At 40.5% G+C, this 22,050-nt stretch overlaps 1 protein-coding gene across 2 annotated transcripts in view; it reads right to left on the minus strand.

The window, feature by feature from the left end:
* LOC129020591 (zinc finger protein 708) overlaps positions 1 to 17,873 on the minus strand; it is a 325,243-nt gene extending 307,370 nt beyond the window's left edge. For both annotated transcript variants that reach the window (XM_054465161.2, XM_054465163.2), the window contains exon 1: positions 17,744 to 17,873. In XM_054465161.2, the coding sequence (XP_054321136.2) occupies positions 17,744 to 17,773 (30 nt within the window). In that variant the 5' untranslated portion in view covers positions 17,774 to 17,873. The remainder of the gene's footprint in view (positions 1 to 17,743) is intronic.
* Positions 17,874 to 22,050: the final 4,177 nt, after the last annotated feature.

Below are 22,050 nucleotides of genomic sequence, written 5' to 3' on the forward strand. Positions count from 1 at the left end.
AATCAGGTGGCAAACTATGGGACCCCTGTTCTTGGCTCCAGACAGGAAATGGTCTACTCAACTTGGTCCCACTGAGAATTCTGAACTTACTCTGTAATCATCCCAAATTCCTCCCAGCCACAGTCTGGGAGAGGTCCTGTCCTTCCAGAGGCCTGGAGGAAGACACCCATTTATAGCCACACAGCAGGCCTGCAAGACCTTGGCCTTTACTGTGGTCCCTGAAGCAGTTCAATGACTCAGTTCCAGCTCGCTGAGCCACAGTACATGGGCAGTTCTGCCACATAGAACCACACAGTGATCTGGGGAAATGCTCTCTGGTTCTTAGTGAAAGCCATACTCTTCCACATCCCAATATAAGGCCCAGCATTTGGAGACCTGACTGCAAAAGCCTGCCCTAGTGTCTCCCCTACAGAGCAAAGTCCTGAAGGATAGTCACTCTGTCCAACAATAAAATGGGAATTACAACTACTCAAGCCCCTTGTAATGAGCCAACTAAAGGTGGACCCTAGTGAAGACCCAGCAGCCTTTGTGACCAAGCTACAACCCCTCTCTACCACAAACCCAGAGAGCATCCCATCGTTCTGGGGGCCCAAGAAAAGAAGAGCTTTACCTCTTGAAAGCAGTTTCTAAAAACCTGAAGCGGTGTTTGCTCCTTCAAATTCACAGACACCAATGCAAAACTATATTGTGCCCATTGTTAACACTTCTATTTTAATATATCACTGGAAGTGTGTGGCAAAACAATTAGTTAAAAAATAAAAAATAGTCATTGAAATTGAAGACAAGTAAGTAAAAAGTTGCTGTTGATGGATTATATAATGTTAGATATAAAAAAAACCATGAGCAGTATAGTAAAACCTTTCTAAACTAACAAATACCCTCAGTAAATTAGCAAAATATAAAATTAAGATACAAGTTATGGTTCCATATACTTAAAACAAACTATCTGATAAAAGAGGAAGAAAACAACCTTATTCACAATAGCATTAAAATAATAAATTTCTGCAAACAAATTTAAGGAAGGAGGTTAAAAATCTTTACAATTAAACATATATTAAAGAAATCAGAAGACACATAAATTTAAAAATATGTCATGTCTACGGATTGAAAGAATAAATATTGTTAAAGTGCCATATTATCCAAAGTGATCTACAGATTCAATAACCTCCCTATCAAAATTTCAGTGGTATTTTGTCACAGTAATAGAAAATACTATCCTAAAATTTGCATGTAACTACAATAAACTTTGAATAGCCAAAGCAATCTTAAGAAAAATGAACAAAGCAGAGAGACACCCTACTTTATAATTTCAAACTATATTTCAAGACTATAGTAATACAAACATGAAGGAACATGCAGAAAAAATTAACAACAACAAAAAAACCCCTAATGGAACTGAAATCACTACTCTCACACATTTCAGACAGGATGCAAAAAGAGAACTTAAAAAAGAGTTTAACATAGAATTTCTCAAAATTATGCAGATATTTGTGTGTCCCCCAAAATAATGAAGAAATGGTCAAATTGCACAGTCTCTTATATGCCACAATGAGGACTCTGGCGCTCACTGTAAACTTGAAGGAAGTTCACTGAAGAGAAAGTAGAATCCTCACAGAATTTAAAAGCCTAAGACAGAAAATGCCCCTACGTGAGAGAAAAATTAAAAAACAAAAACAAAAACAAAAAACAGCTTTCAGAAACTATTTCTTTTGGAACATAGCTTCCCAAATCACATTTTAAAAACTGGCTTTTCTCCTTGACCTTTGGACCTCTCATCTGTGTCATCTGTTGTGTTCACTCTCACCTACCTGGGGTTTCATCTACCATCTTATGTCTCTTCATATTCCAGGGCTCTTTTTCTTTCTCCAGACAGGTGAAATCTGGCTTAGAGGCAGCAATACCTGTTTTATTAAAAATAAGTAACATAAATTTGCATATATTCTGTAATTACCAACTTAGTAATGTGCTCAGTAAAGAGAATGTAACAGAATATTTTAGGGCTGGGTGCGTTGTCTCATGCCTGTAATCCCAGCACTTTGGGAGGATGAGGCAGGCAGATCACAAGGTCAGGAGATCGAGACCATCCTGGCTAACACAGTGAAACCCCGTCTCCACTAAAAATACAAAAAATTAGCCTAGACGTGGTGACACACACCTGTAGTCCCAGCTACTCGGGAGGCTGAGGCAGGAGAATCGCTTGAACCCAGAAAGCAGAGGTTGCAGTGAGCTGAGATCACACCATTGCACTCCAGCCTGGGCTACACAGCGAGACTCCATCTCAAAAAAAAAAAAAAAAAAGAATATTCTAGTAAGTTAACCCCAAAATGCTAATTTATAACAGAAATTTCTAAATATTTAGAAAATATTTTAAATGTGTAGGTTTTTAATTTTAGTACCTGGTACTACTAAATCAAAAATTGATGGTGGCACTCAGATTTTAAGCTGTGGGTAACAATATTTTATGCCACTAAATTTCTGGAATTACCACTAATTTAGATTGAAGTATTCAGATCAGCTCAGGAATGTAGAAAGCTCAGGTCAAGACGAAACATCATGAAGAAATTCTTTTTTACACGGACAAATCCCCAAGATTTTCTTGAAAACAGGGATCTGAAACTAATTTGTGCAAAGCATAAATTACCAAAGAACATTCTACAAAGAAATGAAACATTTAGGGTATATTAGAAATTATTATCCTCACCTAGGAAGACCAGGTTTCTGTAGTTTTCTAACATCACATTTCTATATAAATTCTGCTGTGTTGTGTTCAGGCATTGCCACTCTTCCAGGGAGAATTCTATGCCACATCCCTAAATGTCAATGGTATCTGAAAAAGAATCACACACAACATACACACACAACACACACACACACACACACACACAAACACACACATACACATTTAGCAAGTGACCATGGGCAGAATTTTAAATTTGACTCAGTGTGAAATGAAAGAGTAAAAAGAACTGGTTCTGGACTTATAGGAGTGACTGAAATTATCCAATAAAATAATTTTCAACACAGAAGTATTCCCTGATGTATTCTCTAATCTGAGAAAAAACAATGGCATAAGATCCACAACATCAGTGTATATGTGATATTTTTCTGAATAATGAAGTTTTAAATTAGAGGCATGAACACAAACATGTACATTTTTTAGTGCTATATTTACACCATACAGAATGAATTGTGCATATTTTTCAGATCAAAGAGACATGCTGAGTTAGCAGATACCTTTCAAATTTTAATGTGTACAATAAACTGAAAATCTTGTTAATGCAGATTATTTTTTCAGAAGATCTGGAATAAAGTTTGAGTTGCTGAATTTCTAACAAGCCCACCAGTAATACCAATGTTTTTGACCCAAAAATACTATTTTCTCAGACATCCAGTAAGTGAAAGTATTTTTCCCGGTTTTTCTGGCCTGTAAACAAAGATGAGAGCCTTCATTTTCCAAAGACAGATATAAGCAAAGAAAACCTAAGAAAGAAGGGCAGCTGCCAGATTAAATATGATGATTTATGCACATCAGCTGCATAAAGATACTTAATAATAAACAGAAACATAATTAACTCTACAGTGAAAAAAATCTGTGAGCGAGCTCTTTAACCAAGTGAATCACTAACATCAAGTGCACTAGGACAAATTTTTATGATGTGCTGCTACACACAAAAAGACACAGCATCACTGCTGTGATACTGCCACCCCAAAAGCAAATTATAGTCTGAATTTAACCATAAAGAACCATCAGTTTTGGACACGTGCAGTGGCTCACGCCTGTAATCCCAGCACTTTATCACGAGGTCAGGAGATCAAGACCATCCTGGCTAACATGGTGAAACCCCGTCTCTCCTAAAAAAAAAAAAAAAAAAAAAAAAATTAGCTGGGTGTGGTGGCAGGCACCTGTAGTCCCAGCTACTTGGGAGGCTGAGGCAAGAGAATGGCGTGAACCTGGGAGGCGGAGTTTGCAGTGAGCCGAGATCACACCACTGCACTCCAGCCTGGGAGACAGAGCTAGACTACATCTCAAAAACAAACAAACAAACAAAAAAAACACCATCAGTTTTATGCAAAGTTCAAGATATAGATATCTCCCATGTCCTGTAACTTTTAATAGTGATTTTAAGTAGTCTTTCTTAAGCACTCTAGAGAGCAGGTATCTCCTAATATTTTTTTCTAGAAGATTTTGGGTAATAAATGTCATCCTGTTTAAATAAGCATTTTTTTAATCCTGTTCTGCATACAGCTAATAGAGAACACAGATCAAACCTTCACACTATACATTCTCCATCTACACTAAAAACCCCAGCTTTTACCAAGAGGAATATTGAGTATCCACACCTTCCCATGTTCAACAGCAATGAAGGGAACATTTTTAATATTGCAACTTATAAATTCATAGTGAAAATTTTGCATGGTATATAAGCCATGATGTAGAGAATATAAAAAAAAAACTCTGATATATAAAAAATATTTTTCAGAGACCCTTGACTACTATAATGATTTTAAAAAGTAGTTAAACTCATTAAGGAGGAAAAGCACAAGTAAAAAGTAAAAGTTTGCAGGTACTAAACGCATGGTATACCAGGAGGAAAAGTGGACACAGATGATTTGAGACATGTTTAGCTGAAAAAAAAAAAAAGCCATTTTCTCTTCTTTCTCCTCCTCCTCTGAAATTCCTGCTCAGATGAGATTCTCTGGACAAATTATAACTGCATCTTGAGAATATGCCCTTAAAGGTGTCAGCACCGCCTGTTTACCTGCTACCACCATACTCACAGGCAGAAGAACCAAGGCTTACAGAAAAAGTCCCCCCATTTCTGTCTAACAGAAGAGATTCTGGAACAAAGAACTGCTCCATGAAGCTAAAAATGTAAGTTTCTCCTTTCCTGTCCTCAGGTGTCCTCCCCTGCCACAGACACCAGCAATTTCTGCTACAGTAATGAAAATGCGGCCAACATTGCCCTGTCCCAACCAAACCCAAACAGCGAGCAGGGCCTGTGACCACCCTTTAGTGCAAAGGTGGAATTTACCTCTCATGAATGTATCTTGAAGCCCTCATACCTGATTCTGGCCTCAACTTAGAGTCACATGAGCTAGTTAATTAAAACAACATGGATGCTTCCACCCAGAACAATAAACAGAACCTGTGCAAAGGGCACAAGTAAAGAGATTTCTGCAAATTGGCATTACCTCTCAAGCTTTTTTTTTTTTTTTTTTTTTTTTGAGACAGAGTCTCACTCTGTCACCCAGGCTGGAGTGCAGTGGCATGATCTTGGGTCACTGCAGCCTCTGCCTCCTGGGTTCAAGTGATTCTCATGCCTCAGCCTCCCAAGTAGCTGGGATTACAGGCATGAGCCACCATGTCCATCTAATTATTTATTTTTTTTTTTTGAGACGGAGTCTCACTCTGTTGCCCAGGCTGGAGTGCAGTGGTGCAATCTCAGCTCACTGCAAGCTCTGCCTCCCAGGTTAAGGCCATTCTCCTGCCTCAGCCTCCCGAGTAGCTGGGACTACAGGCGCCTGCCACCATGCCCGGCTAATTTTTTGTATTTTTAGTAGAGCTGGGATTACAGGTGTGAGCCACCATACCCGGCCAAATTTTGATATTTTTAGTAGAGACAGGGTTGGCCAGCTTGGACCTCTCAAGCTTTAATGAGCTCAAAAATCACTTGTAAATTTAGCCCCATTTTATGTAATGTGATTCTGAGGTTTGGAAAGGGTCCAAATGAGAGTTTTAAACCAGTCCTCTGTCAATGCTGATGTTGCTACTCCTGGACTCATTATTGGCATTAGTTAGAGAAAGCAGGCACAGGCCAGGTGCAGTGGCTCATGCCTGTAATCCCAGCACCTTAGGAGACTGAGGCAGGCACATCACCTGAGATCAGGAGTTCCAGACCAGCCTGGCCAATATGGCAAAACCCTGTCTCTACTGAAAATACAAAAATTAGCTGGAGGTGGTGGTAGGTGCCTGTAATCCCAGCTGCTTGGGAGGTTGAGGCAGGGAGAATTACTTGAACCCAGGAGACGGAGGTTGCAGTGAGCCGAGATTATGCCACTGAACTCCAGACTGGGTGACAGAGTGAGACTCCATCTCAAAAAAAAAAATAGAGAAAGGTCCAGCACAGAGTCCCTTACACTCAGCACTCTTGTTGTAACACAAATACTTCTGGTACAAATGAAGACAACCAATCTCCATCCTAAAGTTTCATATTGTTTCCTGGCTCTTTAAAGTTTTCAGAGGAAACAGAAGGCAGCAGTGTCTGAATGAGTCTGCATTAGAAAAACAACATGTGCACGTGTACTATTGCAATGTTTGCTGTGTGCTCAAGAGTATGTTACAAAGCACTGTGCTGGGAATAACACATTGTATGACTTAATCCTCATAACACCCTGAAAGTTGGTGCTAAGAGATTAACAATTCCCCAAATTTAGATAAAGGGCCCAGCATTTTTATTTCCTCTTCTGTTTCTCTATTATTGGTTTTTAAAAAACTGTAGAGAATAAAAGCTAAATGTAGAACAGAGGAGAGGAATATAGAAAGGAAAAGTTTAATGGAGTTTAGACAAATTTTTATGGTGTTTATATTTAATTTTTGTGACTTGTGGAACAACTACTGGATCTGCAGGAATAGAAAACAAGTTGCTAAATGGAATGTCTCTGCAACCACTGGTTTTAATAAAAATTAAGACCCTAAAACACATACTTTATTTTTCCTATTTATCTGCTTTTGGGTTTTAGGAAATCGTGAGCACCAGCTCTAGAAAGGCATCAGAATTCCCCAGCAAAAACTCATCTCTTCTAATCAGTTCTGAGAGGCAACACGCCAGGGGTGGGTCAGATCTAATAAGGCCTCCAAAAACGGTGAATCCGAACAGAACTGGAGTACACAGTGGACCCTATATGGAATTTTGTTCTCTATGCCACAGGGGTATTTCCAATTGGCTACAATAGCCAAGTCTCTGGATGTGCTCTTGAATTCTTGGACACCTGAATTTCAGTAGACATGGGATTCAGGCATTTAAATAGTAACCTCGGGCACCCTATGTGCACTTAAAAGAATGTTTATGAAGAAAAAAGCAGAAGAAAGAAAGTGTTTTAAAAAAATCTATGGGTGCACTTGAATAAAGCAAGTCCTATGAAGAGATGTCAATTCTGACACAATAATACAACACCCCACTGACAGTATTAGACAAATCACTGAGACAGAAAATTAACAAAGATATAGGACCTAAACTCAACACTTGACCAAATAGTCCTAATAGACACTTATAAAACTCTCCATCTAAAACCAACATCGTATACATTCTTCTCATTACCACATGTGACATACTCTAAAATTGACCACACAATCAGAAATACAACAATCCTTGGCAAATTCAGTAATCCCAAAATCATACTAAATGCTCACTTAGACCACATCTTCATAAAGATATAATTCAACACAAAGAAAAACATTTGAAAAGATACAATTACATGAAAATTAAACAACCTTCATCTGAATGACTTTTGGGTAAATAATGAAATTAAGGCACAAATCAAGAAGTTCTTTAAAACAAATGAGAACAGTGATACAACATACTAGAATCTCTCCAACACAGCTAATGTGAGGTTAAAAGGAGAATTTACAGGATTAAATGCTCACATCAAAAAGTTAGAAAGATCTCAATTTAACAATTCAACATCATAAATAAAAGAATGAGAGAAGCAAGAGCAAACCAACCCCTAAGCTAGCAGAAGACAAGAAATAACCAAACTCAGATCAGAACTGAAGGAGATTTAGACGCAAAAAGTCATACAAGGCCAGGCATGGTGGCTCACGCTTGTAATCCCAGCACTTTGGGAGGCTGAGGTGGGCGGATCATGAGGTCAAGAGTTTGAGACCAGCCTGACCAACATGGCGAAACCCCGTCTCTACTAAAAATACAAAAAATTAGCTGGGTGTGGTGGTGCATGCCTGTAATCCCAGCTACTTAGGAGGCTGAGGCAGGAGAATTGCTTGAACTTGGGAGGTGGAGATTGCAGTGAGCCGAGATTGTGCCAAAGCACTCCAGCCTGGGCAACAGAGCAAGACTCTGTCTCAAAAAAAAAAAAAAAAAAGTGATTCAAAAGATCAAGAAATCCAGGAGTTAAATCTTTTAAATAAATCAATAAGATAAATAAACCACTAGCAAGATTAGTGAAGAAGATCCAAATAAACCACTAGCAAAATTAGTGAAAAAGATTCAAATAAACACAAGAAATGACAAATGGGACATTACCACTGACCCCACAAAAATGCAAGTAACTACTGAAGTCTACTATGAACACCTCTATGCACACAAACTAAAAAATCTAAAAGAAATGGATAAGTTTCTGGACAAACACATCCTCCTAATATTAAACAAAAACAAATTAAAGCCCAGAATAGAACAATAACAAGCTCCAAAACTGAATTAGTAGTAAATAGCCTACCAGTCAAAAAAACCCAGGACCACATAGATTCACAGCTGAATTCCACCAGATGTACAAAGAAAAGCTGGTATTACACTTCCTAAAACTATTACAAAAAATTGAGAAGGGACTCCTCCCCAGCTCATTATATAATAAGAGCCATCATTCTGATACCAAAACCTGGCAAAGATAAAGCAAAAAAAGAAAACTTCAGGGCAAAATCCTTCATGCACACTGATTCAAAAAAAACCAAATGCAGCAGCAAGCACATCAACAAGCTAATCCACTATCATCAAGTAGGCTTTATTCCTGGAGTCAAGGTTGGTTCAACATAAACAAATCAATGATTCATCACTTAAACAGAACTAAAGGGAAAAACCACAAGATTATCTCAATAGATGCTGAAAAAGCTTTCAATAAAAATTAACATTCTTCATGTTTAAAACCCTCAACAAACTAGGCATTGAAGGTACATACTTCAAAATAATAAGTTATCTGTGACAAATCCACAGTCAAAATACTCAATGGACACAAGCTGGAAGCATTCCTTCTTAAAAACTGACACAAGACAAAGATGTCCTCTCTTACCACTTTTATTCAACATAGAATTGGAAGTCCTGGCCAGAGCAGTCAGGCAAGAGAAAGAAACGAAAGGTCCAAACAGGAAGAGAGGAAATAAAACTAACGCTGTTGGCAGATGACATCTTTCTGTATCTACAAAACCCTCTAGTCTTGGAAAAGCTCTTTAAACCAACAAACAACTCCAGCAAAGTTTCAGGATACAAAAGAAATGTACAAAAATCAGTAGCACCCCTGTACTTCAACAACATCCAAGCCAAAAGCCAAATCAAAAACACAATCTCATTCACAATCGACACAAAAGAATAAAATATCTAGAAATACAGCTAACTAGGGAGGTGAAAGATATCTATGACAAGAATGGTCATACTGGCCTGGCATGGTGTCCATCGCCATCGCCTACAATCCCAGCACTTTGGGAGGCAGAGATGGGTAGGTAATTTGAGGTCAGGAGTTCAGGACTGGACTGGCCAAAATGGTGAAACCCCATCTCCACCAAAAAATACAAAAATTAGCCAGGCATCTTGGTGCACGCCTATAGTACCAACTACATGGGAGTCTAAGGTGACAGAATTGCTTGAACCAGAGAGATGAAGATTGCAGTGAGCCGAGATGGGGCCACTGAGCTCTAACCTGGGTGACAGAGTGGCAGCTTGTTTCAAAAAAAAAAAAAAAAAAGGGCATGAGGCCTAATGAAATTTAATGCTATTCCTATCAAACTACCAAAACATTCTGAACAGAACTAACAAACACTATTTTAAAATTTACATGGAACAAACAAACAGAAAAACCCCAAATAGCCAACCAATCCTAAGCAAAAAGAACAAAACTAGAGGCATTACATTACCTGACTTCAAACTATATTACAAGGCTATAGAAACCCAAAGCAGCATGGTACTACTGGTACAAAAGCAGACTTATAGACCAATGTGATAGAGAGAGCTCAGAAATGCCACCCATTTACAACCATCTGATTTTTGACAAAGCTGACAAGAGGAATGTGTGAAGAATTCTCTATTTAATAAATGGTGCTGGGATAACTAGCTAGCACTATGTAGAAGACTGAAAATGGATCGCTTCCTTACACCATATACAAAAATCAACTCAAGATAAATTAAAGACTTAAATGTAAAATTTAAAATTATAAAGAAAAAAAATAGGCCGGGTGTGGGGCTCACGCATGTAAACCCAGCACTTTGGGAGGTCAAGGCAGGCAGATCACCTGAGGTCAGGAGATCGCAACCAGCCTGGCCAACATGGTGAAACTGTGTCTATACTAAAAATATAAAAATTAGCTGGGCGTGGTGGTAGGCACCTGTAATCCCAGCTACTCAGGGGGCTGAGGCTGGAGAATTGCTTGAACCAGGGAGGCAGAGGTTGCAGTGTGCCGAGATTGCGCCATTGCACTCCAGCCTGGGTGACAGAGTGAGACTCCATCTCAAAAAAAAAAAAAAAAAAAATTTCCTGGAAGGTAACCTAAATAATACCATTCCAGACATAGAAACTAGCAAATATTTTATGAAGAAGATATCAAAAGCAATTGCAACAAAAGCAAAAATTGACAAATGGAACCTTACTGAACTAAAGAGCTTTTTCACAGCAAAAGAAACTATCAACAGAGTAAACAGGCATCCTACAGAATAAAAGAAAATATTTGCAAACTATGCTTCTGACAAAGATCTAATATCCAGAATCCATGAACTTAAATTTATAAGAAAAAAAACTTATTAAAAAGTAGGCAAAGGACATGAACAGATCTTTTTTTTTTTTTTTTGAGACAGAGTCTTGCTCCATCTCCCAGGCTGGAGTGCAGTGGCGCTATCTCGGTTCACTGCAACCTCCGCCTCCCGGGTGCCGGTTCAAGCAATTCTCCCACCTCAGCCTCCCAAGTAGCTGGGATTACAGGCACACACCACCATGCCCAGCTAATTTTTGTATTTTTAGTAGAGACAGGGTTTCACCATGTTGGCCAGGCTGGTCTTGAACTCTTGATGTCGTGATCCACCTGCCTCGGCCTCCCAAAGTGCTGGGATTACAGGCATGAGCCACCACGTCTGGCCTGAACAGATGCTTTTTAAAAAAAGACATATGTGTGGCTAAAAGCATATGAAAAAATGCTCATCACCAATCAGTAGAGATATGCAAAGAAAAACCACAGCAAAATACTTTCTCACACCAGTCAGAATGGCTATTACTCAAAAGTTAAAAAATGACAGATGCTGGCAAGGTTGTGGAGAAAAGGGAATGCTTATACACTGCTTGTGGGAGTGTAAATTAGTTCAACCATTGTGAAAAGCAGTGTGGTGATTCCTCACAGAACTGAAGACAGAATTACCATTTGACCCAGCAACCTCATAATTGCCCAAAGAAATATAAGTTATTCTGTCATAGACACATGCACATGCATGTTCACTGTGGCACTATTCACAATAGCAAAGACATGGAATCAACATGCTCATCAAAAATGGCAGACCGGATAAAGAAAACATGGTATGGCTGGGCAAAGTGGCTCATGCTTATAATTCCAGAATGTGGGAAGTCAAAACAGGTGGATTGCCTAAGTTCGAGTTTGAGACCAACCAAGGCAACATTGGTTGGTCTACAAAAAATACAGAAAGACAAATTAGCCAGTCGTGGTGGCGTGCACCTGTAGCCCCAGCTACTTGGAGAGCTGAGGTAGGAGGATTGCTTGAATACAAGATGTTGAGGCTTCAGTGAGCCAAGATTGTGCCACTGCACTCTAGCCTGGGTCTCCCCCCAAAATAAAATAAAATATTTAAAAGAAAATATGGTACACAAACATCATGGAATACTATGTGGCCATAAAAAAGAACAAGATTATGTCCTTTGCAGCAACATGAACAGAGCTGAAGCCCATTATCCTTAGAAAACTAATACAGAAAGAGAAAACCAAACGCATGTTCTCATTTATAAGTTAAGAGCTAATAACAAGAAAACATGAGGCCGGGCGCGGTGGCTCATGCCCGTAATCCCAGCACTTTGGGAGGCTGAGGCAGGTGGATCACGAGGTCAGGAGATCAAGAGCATCCTGGCTAACACAGTGAAACCCCATCTCTACTAAAAAAAAATAAAAAAATAAAAAATTAGCTGGGCATGGTGGCAGGCGCCTATTCGGGAGGCTATTCGGGAGGCTGAGGCAGGAGAATGGCGTGAACCCGGGGGGCGGAGCTTGCAGTGAGCCGAGATCGTGCCACTGCACTCCAGCCTGGGAGACAGAGTGAGACTCTGTCTCAAAAAAAAAAGAAAAAGAAAGAAAAGGAAACATGGACACAGGCTGGGCGCGGTGGCTCACGCCTGTAATCCCAGCACTTTGGGAGGCCAAAGTGGGCAGATCACCAGAGGTCAGGAGTTCAAGACCAGCCCGGCCAAGATGGCAAAACCTCATCTCTACTACAAATACAAAAATTAGCCGTGCATGGTGGTGCACGCCTGTAATCCCAGCTACTTGAGAGGCTGAGGCAGGAGAATCACTTGAACCCAGGAGGCCAAGGTTGCAGTGAGTCGAGATCGCACCATTGCACTCCAGCCTGGGCGACAGAGCAAGAATCTGTCTTTAAAAAAAAAGAAAAAGAAAAAGAAAACATGGACACAAAGAGAGGAACAGACACTGAGGCCCAGTTCAGAGTAGAGAGTGGAAGGATAAAGATCAGAAAAAATACCTGTTGGGTACTATGCTTAGTACTTCAGTGATAAAATAACCTATACCAAATTTCCATGACAGTTTTATCTATATAATAAACTTGCACATGTACCCCTGAACCAAAAATAAACATTAAAAAGTAAAAACTCCATTAGTGGGGGAGAGTCTAATGTAGGTAGAACTGGTTTGTGCTATTTCTGGGTCCATGTAGACTGATAAGATTATCAACAGGTGGCCCAGAACCCTAGGTGGAGAAAACAGGTTTCTGCTGCAGATTCAGTGTCTGGGTGTGGGGATATGCCAGACTTATAGACACTTTTGTGGGTTTTTGGCAAGAAACACTAGAATGAAAAATGCCATGGTGAAGTTCATGACAGTGGTGCCTAGTCCAGGGAGGGGTGTGGACATGTCAATGTCTAGTGGGTATGTTTATGAGTGGGTGGGAATCCTGTGGTGGCAGCTGTAGGAAAAGGGGGTCTGTCATCAGAGCTCCTTAAGTTTTCATCCTCTCTCACTCTGGGAGGAGACCTAGAATCATAGGACAATGAGCAGCGTGACAGCCTGTATATAGGAGAGCAGAGCCTCCCATTCCCAGACACCCAGAGATTAGTCCAAGCCAGGATTCCATATCTTTTCTCTGTCACCAAATCTGTAGAGTTAGCTGTACACCAAGCAATTCTGCAACACCAACCCATTGTCTAACATTTGAATTCTGACCCTACCCAGAGTCAGCACAGAACCTGATTCCAGGCTTAGTCTCAATACATTGTCCTCACTGCAGATGCCAGTCACAAACCCCTTGGGCCCATCTGTGCTTGTAAGCCACTGTTTAAAAATTCAGAACTCCCATAAGCTCCCTGAAGTTCAATAATTTGATAGAGCTACTCACAGAACTCAGCATGTTTACCAGTTTATTATAAAAGCCGCAACCCAGGAAAAGTCAAATGGAAAAAACATAGGACCAAAAAAAGAGCCAGGAAAAAATGACGCTTATACATAATCCTAGAAAATAGCTGTGATTAGTAAAATTATCCATCCATCGTGTGCTCCAGGAACAGCTTATGGAAAGAAACACCCTTCCCATTATGACTTAGATGGTGCTGTCTTTTCTTACCTATCACATAGCCAGACACAGACTCTGCACATTTTCTTCTTGTTCTCAAAAAAAAAGGGGCCAGACACAGTGGCTCACACCTGTAATCCCAGCACTTTGGGAGGCCAAGGCGGGTGGATTACCTGAGGTTGGGAGTTCGAGACCAGCCTGACCAACATGGAGAATCCCCATCTCTACTAAAAATACAAAATTAGCCAGGCATGGTGGCGCATGCCTGCAATCCCAGCTAGTCGGGAGGCTGAGGCAGGAGAATTGCTTGAACCTGGGATGGGGAGGTTGCAGTGAGCCAAGATCATGCCATTGCATTTCCAGCCTGGGCAACAGGAGCAAAACTCCATCTTAAAAAAAAAAAAAAAAAAAAAAAAAAGAGGAGCTGAATTTGTCCTCAGTGGTCAAAATAAAACACTTCTAAAGCAAACTTCAGTTAAGTTTATCTCCTTCCCACAAACTCCTGAACTTTAAGCTACCTTCACTTTGAGTCAACATAAAATCTCATTCTATATCCCTCCTAAGAACATGTTGACTTCAGGGAAAAACATTCTCTGATCTAAAATCTGATTTTTTTACCCTCCACTTGCCATTGCCCTCCCAACTTCTTTCTAAGCTTGTTTGCTCCTCCCTATGAAAGAAAGCCCTTGTCTGCCTAAACTTTGCAATCCTTAAAGATCTTATAGTTGGTACTTCCTCCTGTTGCAATACTCCTTTGGACACTGAATTTTCTTATATAAATCCAACTTTATTTTTAAAAGTCAAGAAACTGCCTCAAAACAGTTAACAACTTCATCTTTGGTAAGATTCTCCCAGTCTCCTTTTATCTTAACCTTACTAGCATCTGCCTGTAGCTTCCCTCAGGATTAAGGCTTCTTTTATAGCTGGGCTGAGCAGGCTGGGACTTCTGCAGGGGAGGCTCCCCAGAAAGAACTAACTGGGCCTTTAATAACCTCCTTTTGCAGGCTCAATATTAGCTTTTTCTTGGAGTCACTGGGCTCAGGCTTTAATTTCCATGTCAGAGTTATACACTTGATATTTGAAACTAAGTGTTTGAAAAATTCAGCAAAATTACTCAAACCCAGTGTTCATATATGGAAAATAAATTATAAGGTGCTTACATTTTTTTTTTTTTTTGAGACAGAGTCTCACTCTGTCACCCAGGCTGTAATGCAATGGCACAGTCTTGGCTCAATGCAAACTCCGCCTCCTGGGTTCAAGTGATTATCCTACCTCCTCAGCCTCCCGAGTAGCTGGGACTACAGGTGCAGGCCACCACACTTGGCTAATTTTGTATTTTACGTAGAGACGGGTTTCACTATGTTGGTCAGGCTGGTCTCGAACTCCTGACCTCGTGATCTGCCCACCTTGGCCTCTCAAAGTGCTGGGATTACAGGCATGAGCCATCGCACCTGGCCTACATTTTATACCTCAATGAGAACAGCAAAAGTATCTATTCCTTTCAGATAATAAATTTATTATTGTATTATTTCTATTAAAAATAATGTAGTAAACAATTAGTCATAGGGAAAAACTTCTAGGAGGTACCAAGTTTCATCTCATGAAATTTAGTATGAAACTCAGAAATCAAGGTAACAGGATACAGAACAGAGATATTCACTCTCAGAAATTTACCCTGCAGAAAGAGGAACTAATGTTTTATAAATTTATGTAACTCACCAATTAGCTACAATATTTCCTCGTGGAAATGTATTCATTTTCTACAGCCAAAATCGAAGGAGATTTTCCCTATTATTTTCCTTGGTAGCATTCTAAAAGCTGAGCCTTGGAATTCTGTTTGAAATCACCCACAGAAAACACACCTGAGAAAATTCCTAAACTCTCTCTGGGAAAGAAAAGGTAAGTAAGAATTTTTAACATATGAAATATATAATTAGATATTAATATTTTTTGAAACCCACCACTTTTATGCCCTTTGTAAATGTTTTTGAACCTTTCAAGCTGTACTAATAAAAGGCAATTTACAGTTTAAAAAAATTGAAGTCAATATAAGTGAACAAATCTTTTCAAGGTGACAAACCCAGGGAGTAGCAGTGCTGATTAAAAAACAGATGTGTCTGACTCATGTGTCAAGTCAGGTCATCCAATCACGTGAGAGATTCTCCCACCCCAGCCTGCTCACTTAACTGCTCAATGACTAACCTCTCAGGAGACACTGCACTATGTTCCAGTGAGTGGCGCAGGTTTTACTTTCGCAAATTTTTGCAGCATCTCTCTGGGGTCAGGTTTTCTTTTGTTTTTTTGGGGGGATACTATTTTTTCTTTCACAAATCTTAGAGAATCCAGGGGACAGAAATTATTTCATTTTCCCCTTAATACCAGCATCTGATTGGCTGAGCAGCAATGTGTCACCAAGATATGAAAGCTGGGTTGGGTGAAAACAATGTTAATGTCTCAAGGGGTTATTTTTTAACGGAAGAGCACACCAGGAGATTCCTCTCAGCCCCAGGGCATCCATCTGCTTCCTTGAGAGGCTACACTCCATACCTCAGGCTGTCCTATGAAAGAAAACGACCCAGGACCTGATATTCCCTAGACACTCTAGCAGACATAGCCATGGCTGATATAATGGTTTATTCACAGACAGTACTGAAATTGATGACCAAGAAAAAACTAAAGGGTGGTTGAGGACACATCACCCAATAAAGCTTCCCCCCCCCCGCCAAAAAAAAACCTTTACCCCAAAGCATTCTCGTAAGATCTCTGTGCCTAGGGAAGGTAAAAGAAAAAGAGGCACAGAGATTTTACACAATACAGTGTCGGGGTTATTCTTTGCTTTCTTCTCATGGGAAATATTTACAAACAGAAAACGAATCTTTTAAAATGTGCCATCCAATGGTTTGCAAAAAAATATACAGTATTGAAAATATACACTAAAGGACAAATAGGTGACAATGTGAACTAGGGAAGGGAGGCTGGCATTTGGGATTGTCAGAAGGAACTGGAAATTTAGTATTTTATTTCCAGCCCGAGTTAGGCTGGAGGAATGGGGGATGAGGGGGAGACTTGAGACCGCACTTGGGACACATTTTAAAAATTCAGGGAGAAAAAAAATCAGTCTCCTGTGGAGTGTGTATGCTCAAATGTATATTTTTTTGTAAATTTTTGTAAATTGCATTGGGGAAAACAAAATTTAGGCTTAACCAACTAACTATAAATGGCCAATTAAACTCTGATTACATAACCAGAAAATTTACACACTCAAAGTGGAAATTAAGAAAGTACGTGACTGCCTGTAGTCCCAGCTACTCGGGAGGTTGAGGCAGGAGAATCGCTTGACACCGAGAGGTTGCAGTGAGCTGAGATCGCGCCACTGCACTTCAGCCTGGGTGACAGAGCAAAACTGTCTCAAAAAAAAAAGAAAGTACGTAACTGTACCTAACCGATTATTGAATTTGTTTTTTTTTAATCATGGACCTTATAAAAGTCTTTCCTTCAAGTTCCTCCCATGAACCACAAACTAAAACCCATAGCTGCGTACTCTACAATTTTTGAGCCACTCTTTGATTAAATTCTTTAATATTTTGAGGTGGCTCCATAAATTTTTAATAGATGAAAAGAGGGACTAGGAACCCCACGGACCAAAACTCTTCCCATTCATGAACGCTCACCCGAGTCGGGATTCTCCCCTGACGACCCTCCCGTGGTCCCTGCACAATCGGCCAGAGACGCGGCGCTGCGGCTGCAGAGCTGCCCAGAGAGGCCTCCAGGGCAGGGCACCGTCACTGTGTCACTGAGCAGGAAAGGGACAGGACGCCCAGGGTCCTGCTGTCAGCGCAGCCGCCATGCTATGGCTGAAGGGGACTGAGGCCGAGTTGGGCAAGGAGAACTCCGGGCGCAGACTGTGGAGCTGACTAAGGGGAGACCCGAGTCCCGCCACAGCCGCTTCCTACCAGTTGCAATCAACTCCTTCCCTTTTCTCGGGATGTAGGACCGGGCACTCTCACCATTTCTAGGCTTCCAGGGGGTCCTGGCATCTTAGCTGTGGATCTCCCAATACCTGCAGGTCACAAGGTCACGGAGACTGGGACTCTGAAGACTAGACCTACAGCTCCAGCTGCAGCGGGAGACAAACGCCCCCATATTCCGGAAGCTGTCCTGCCCGCTCCAGCTGCGTGCCTGATTGGACGGTTTCCAGCCCAGTGTTCCTGATTGGATAACGCTTAAACCGCGTCTCCTCAGATCGTGATTGACAGAAGATGTGACCAAACGCTGGGCTGAATGAAGAAAGAGTGACCGCCTAAGCTGCAGCCTGCTCAGGAAGGGCTTCCTCCCTGAGCTGAGCCAGGCCCACCCCAGAGGGTATTGCATGTAATCTTGTGTATAAGGTTATATACATTTATAAATAATATACTGTATGGCTATTCACAAATGAAAAGAATATAATAATAATGATTTTGAAATTTCAGGTTTTATAACCTTCCTGGCTTTGAGAAGGCAGCATGAGATTTTTTGTCTTTGTTTTTGTTTTTTGGGACGGAGTCGCTCTGTTGACGAGGCTGGAGTGCAGTGACGCGATCTCCGCCGACTGAGAGCTCCGCCTCCTAGGTTCACTCCATTCTCCTGCCTCAGCCTCCCCAGTAGCTGGAACTACAGGCGTCTGCCACCATGCCTGGCTAATTTTTTGTATTTTTCATAGAGACACGTTTCACCGTGTTAGCCAGGATGGTCTCGATCTCCTGACCTCGTGATACGCCCGCCCCGGCCCCCCAAAGTGTTGGGATTACAGGCGTGAGACACCGCATCCGTCTATTGTAACAATTTAATTAAAGCAATATATCCAAAATATTATTTTAATATGTGAGCAATGTATAATTATGAATGATATATATTTACATATAACATAATTATGTATCTATATATTGCATTATACTATGTATTTTTATCTATATATTATATATAGATATTTTATCTATGTGTTGTATATATTTATATTTATGGAAGTAAATCTTTGAAACTAACTCTGCATTTTACGTTTCTTGCAAATTGCAGCTCAGACCAGCCACATTCCAGGCACCCAGGAGCCACACATGGTCAATACCTGTCACATTGAAGTGTAGCTCTGTTGTCAGGTCTGTGAAAGGCCTGAATATCCCTTTTCTTCCTGTTAGGAATAACGCTCAAAATCCTAAGGAAATTGAACACTCGAACAAAGGATTCCTAGCAAAGCAATTTTAGTTCTGCACAGAGGGGTGCGTTCTTGGCCAGTCGCCATGAGAGCACACCTGAACAAAGGGGCACAAGAGCCTTTATTCCTGATGCAAGTCCTGCCCCTGTACCCTTTCCCCATTGGCCGGGGTCGGGTTATACAATCTAAACTAATCCTGGTGGGCTAAACATTTGATTTTTTTTAGATAAGGTGGGCATGCAAAAGAACGCAGAGAGGAAGGGGAAGGGGTGTCTGTATTGAGCTAGAAAGTCCTCTTTCCAAATAAGGGAAGAAATGTGAGCTGGTACTGATAATGCCTGGTACTGTGGCGTGCCTGGGCATCTAACAAAGGCAGAAAGGAAAAAGGAGAAAAAGGAAAAAAAGGAATGTGTGTGTGCGTACTATGAATTAAAGAATAAAAGATTGATCAGGCTATTTGAAGAGAAACCTCATCATATCCCACATGCCCGAGATGAGGGAACAGCCTCTTTCTAACTAACATCTGTCTTCAGTTCCAAGGGTGGAACAGATAGTGGTCATAGAAAGAGCAGAAGGTAACAAGAATAAAATAACCACAGGTAGCCCACTGAAGAATGATGGGGCTTCAGGAGAACAAAACTCTGTCTTCAGACCTGTCCACAGTATTGACCTCCAATTTTTAGATATGAAGAAAATAGATTAAAAGCAAACTTTGGCTATTTGGCCTTGGCCATAATGGTCAGGCTCTCGTTCTTGGTTTTTTCCTGTGGTGTGGGGGACTGTGTGCATATAAGCACCAATCACATGCATACATGTCTACAAGTATTCCTGCATTAGTCAACATTGCCTTACAAGACATTTAACTTTAAATCCGGAAAAAAGTCAGTACCTTTAGGGTGCCCACTGTTAGAAGGTGACTAGTAATCAAACTGTCTTTAAATCTTGGCACCCAATCTGCACTGAGTGCATGTATTAGTTAGGTATGGCAGCATAACAAATCATCCAAAACTTATTAGCTCATAATTGAGATGGTCAGCCACTTAGGCTAGGCTCAGTGGGGTCATTCTTCTGTTCCCAGCTGAGCTCCTTCAGACATTTATTGTCAGCTGTTTGTTGACTAGGCAGCTGTGCTTCTGGGAGTGAGCTTCTGCTTCAAGATCTGTCAACAGGGGCACCTTGCCACTCCTCCTCATGGTATTTTATCCTCTAGGTGGCTAACATGGACTTTATTTATGGAGACAGCAGCATTCTGAAAGAAAAACAGAAGCATTCAACACCATTTGAGCCCAGGCCCCAAACTAGCCCACTGTCGTGTTCACAAGTATCTAGTGCCTTGAGCAAATAAGGCCAGCCAGATCTAGGGTTGGGAAAACAGATTCTGTATCTCAATGGGAACAGCTGTAAGAGCACCTGGCAATAGGCATGGATGGGAGGGATGAAAAATTGCTACCATTTTTGCAATCAATATCATTATGCCTTTTTTGCATATGTGGTTTATACAACTCTTTCGCATCAAGAAACTTGTCCAAAGACTCAACAGCTACTAAATGGCTGGCCTGAGACTCAGTACCAACTCTTCTGACTCCAAAGCCCATGCATCAAACTCTTGGCTGCTGTAGATCCTTGAAATCCTGGAGAGAGATGCTGCTACAGTAAAAGCCAGATTTTTAAAAAATTTGTGCCCATATAGTACTATTTATGATTGGGAATAATCCTTTCAAGAAATTGCAGAAGCACAGGGTGCCTCACACCTGTAATCCTAGCAGTTTGGGAGGCTGAGATAAAAGAATCATTTGAGTTCAGGAGTTTACATGCAACCTGGGCAACATAGTAAGATCCTGTGTCCATGAAAAAAAATTTAAAAATTGGCCAGTCATGATGTTGCATGTCTGTCATCTCAGCTCCTTGGGTGGCTGAGGCAGGAGGATCGGTTAAGCCTGAAATGTTAAGGTTGCAGTGAGACATCATTGGTTGTACCACTACACACCACCCAGAGTGATACAGAGAGACACTGTCTCAAAAAAATTGCAGAAGCGTTTGAATGGACATATAATAACTTTGAAAAATAGCTGAGGAATGAGTTTAGAAAATCAAAGCCCAAGAACACATTATTTATTTTCATCATAGAAAAAAGAAAAAGAAACTTTAGAGAAATCAAATTTATCAGAGTTTAATTGAGAAAAGAATGATTTGCAAATTGGGTAGCCTGTGGATCCAGAGTAGGCTCAGAGAGTCTCCAGCATAGCCACATGGTGGTGAAAAATTTATGAACAGAAAAAGCAAATTGACATACGGAAAATGGAAGCCAGGTACAGAAACAGCCAGATTGATTACAGCTTGGGAGTTGCCTTATGGTTTGAACAGTTGACGTCCTTTTACTGGCCAAAACACAGTGATTAGTACAAGAATGGGTACAGTCTATTTACATATACAGGTAGGTTTCAGTTTAGTATTTTAAATAAAAACTATTGACCAAAATTAAACATGAAAGCGGGCAGCTTTATGGTGTAATTAATTTAATAATTTGTCCCTTTGGTCATCTTCTTAATTTTGAGAGATAGACCAAAACTTTAGACATTGGCCGGGCGTGATGGCTCATGGCTGTTATCCTAGCATTTTGGAAGGCTGAGGTGGGTGGATCACTTGAGGTCAGGAGTTTGAGACCAGCCTGACCAACATGGTGAAACCCTGTCTTTATTAAAAATACAAACCAATTAGCCAGGCCTGTTGGTGAGTGCCTGTAATACCAGCTACTCAGGAGGCTGAGGCAGGAGAATTTCTTGAACCCAGGAGGCAGAGGTTGCAGTGGGCTGAGATCACGACACTGTACTCCAGCATGGGCAACAGAGCGAAACTCCATCTAAAAAAAAAAAAAAAAACTTGGATATTAATATCACTCTCTCACTATAAAAAAAGTACTTATTTAGTCTGAAATCCCACTGTGAAATAGCATAACTGTGGATTTTTTAAAGTAGAAACAAGGACTTCAGGTTATTATTTTTTTTATTATTATTATTATTTATTTTTAAAAGAGTAGAAGGAAACTCCTTGTGTTGAAATCTGCTGTTTACCAAAACAAACAAACAAACCTGATCTGTTTTAGGATGTACCTATTTTCTTTTTTCT

The sequence above is a fragment of the Pongo pygmaeus genome, chromosome 20 (genome assembly GCF_028885625.2).
Source record: "Pongo pygmaeus isolate AG05252 chromosome 20, NHGRI_mPonPyg2-v2.0_pri, whole genome shotgun sequence".
Lineage (NCBI taxonomy): Eukaryota > Metazoa > Chordata > Mammalia > Primates > Hominidae > Pongo > Pongo pygmaeus.